This window comes from Octopus bimaculoides, chromosome 22 (assembly GCF_046866305.1).
Source record: "Octopus bimaculoides isolate indiv1 chromosome 22, ASM4686630v1, whole genome shotgun sequence".
NCBI lineage: Eukaryota > Metazoa > Mollusca > Cephalopoda > Octopoda > Octopodidae > Octopus > Octopus bimaculoides.
In genome coordinates this window covers 34,340,066-34,342,565 of record NC_142949.1, presented here as the reverse complement: position 1 = coordinate 34,342,565, position 2,500 = coordinate 34,340,066, and the positions used below count along the sequence as shown (strand labels likewise).

The 2,500-nt window shown below is 34.6% G+C and overlaps 1 protein-coding gene across 1 annotated transcript in view; it reads left to right on the top strand.

Moving 5' to 3' along the window:
• Window positions 1-2,500, top strand: part of LOC149131442 (uncharacterized) — a 26,822-nt gene that overhangs the window by 21,338 nt on the left and 2,984 nt on the right. Inside the window, exon 2 of the mRNA XM_089339555.1 lies at window positions 1,633-1,777. Within this exon, the coding sequence (XP_089195681.1) occupies window positions 1,665-1,777 (113 nt within the window). The 5' untranslated portion in view covers window positions 1,633-1,664. The remainder of the gene's footprint in view (window positions 1-1,632; window positions 1,778-2,500) is intronic.

Sequence of the window (2,500 nt, the reverse complement as noted above, 5' to 3'; positions counted from 1 at the left end):
CACACATATATATATATATATATATATATATATAAATATATACACACATATATATAAATTTATATAGGTATGTGTATGTATATATACACACATATATATATGTATATATATATATAATACATACATACATATATATATGTATCATATATATTTGTATATATATATATATATATATATATAATTATATATATAATTATATATATACAAATATATATGATACATATATATGTATGTATGTATTATATATATATACATATATATATATATATATATATATATATATATATATATATATAGAGAGAGAGAGAGAGAGAGAGAGTAAAAGGGTGGGTGGAGAAAGGGAGAGAAAGATAGGCGGAAAATCGATGGAAATCTACATCCATCCATACATACATACATACATACACACATACATGCACACATACATACATAGATAGTATGGCGGATACGTAGATTGGTGGTTGGCAGCTGGTATTGTTGGTTGGTTGCTAGCAAAGTATATATCGATAAGCAGATGCCTGGTTACATAAATATGTACGGGTACGTGTGTGTGTGTGCGTGCGTGCGTGCGTGTAAGTGTGTGAGAACGTTGTTTGGCTGTATGTATGAGGTGGACGGGTGGATGAATGGTTTGGTGGTTAGATGGATACCCAGATGTGTATGTAGCTAAGTATTAAAATTGGGTGGACGTATCGATAATTGAACAGGTCGGGTAGTGGTGTGGATAGGTATCATACGTAATGTCAGCAATATCCTCCTCCTCCTCCTCCTCCTCCTCTTCATCATCATCATCATCATCATCATCATCGTCGTCGTCATCGTCATCGTCGTCGTCATCATCATCATCATCGTCGTCATCATCATCATCAACATCATCATCATCATCATCGCCAACTCCATCCTGAGTTGATCACCCCTTCTCAAATAGAATCGGTCTTAATTGGTTTTTCTTCGTAAAAACGGTCCATCGTCTGAAGACGGAGAAAATTTGAGTAAATCAAAAATTTTATGTTGTATGGTATCAGATATATCTGTATTTTTTCCATGTGTTAGCCAATAGCCAATACATTCTTATTGATTATGTACCAATCAATAAATTGATTGGAAGATTAATTGTCAAATTGAAAACTGATTTATTGATTGATATATCGATCATCTAGTTAATTTGGTGAACACTGATCGATTAACTATGATCGATGATTGACTGTTGGTGTGATGAAATGATTAACAGACTAACTGAGCGATTAATGATTGATTGAAAGATGAATCCACAGAATGATCGATTTATTAACTAATTATTCATCGATCTGTTTGATTGGAATTGTTCGTTGATTTATTAGCTGACTGACGGTTGATTGGCTGAATGACCGACAGGCGTATTGACTGGTTAATTGGTGATTGATTTGATTGACTTACATGCTCGTTGATTGATTAGATGACTGGCTGTTGATCGAGTGAATGACGAGCTGATTTACTGATCGATATAAGTGATTGATTTACATTGTTTGATTATCGATCTATTGATATTTATCACAGTAGGTAATTTAATAACGAATTAATTGGCTAACGATATATTAAAATCATTGACTAACGATTGAAAGAATAATTAGCTGATGTATTGATTACTTGCAGGTAAAGCGGACAGTATTGATTAGTCGGCTGAGATGGAACAGGAAAATCGATACAAACAGAGGAAGCCGTTCCCACTGATGATCAAGGCGGAGACCCAGGGAGAGGATGTGAAACTGAAGGATAATGATACGTCAAACTCTTTGCCGTGAGTTTTACATCTAACATGCTCTTTCTCGCCCCCCTCTCTCTCTCTCTAATTTACCGCGATAAGTGAATTGCGATAGGTGAACCGCGATATATCGAGAGATTACTAAGAACAAACTTTGTTTACTTTCATCGTAAAGTTGAATTTAATGTTAGCGACTTATGAAGCTAAATTTATAAGTTCTTAAATTGCAGCAGAATTCGTTGCTGGGCAGTTTAGATTAATGGTAAAACACTTGACGCGTAATCACAGAGATGTGAGTTCGAGTCTCATGGCTGGCCAGTAACGTATTTTTTTGCAATAAATGGATAATTTATCCTGATCTCGCTATTTATAGCATTATCACGCATTTGAGAAATAGATTTATTTCTGTATTTATCTATCTATATATATATATATATATATATATGTGTATATTTGTTTCGCTAAACGGACAAATATATGCATTGGTGTGTGCATCTGCGCACGTGTGTAGTGTTGCTATTCTCGTCGTTTCGAGCACGAAGAGGTGCACTGTTGATCGAGCGAACCTGTGGGTGAAAGCATTCCAGCCGTGACCAGCCCATCTCCTCTCATTTAATCGCAGTGTATCTATCTATCTATGTATCTACCAGTCTGTCTATCTACCTACCTACCTATCTTCCTATCTATCTAGGATTACACCATTTAATATGTCCGTTTTTTGATTTTTTAAGTTCAGTTTTGTGGATAATTTGGTTACTG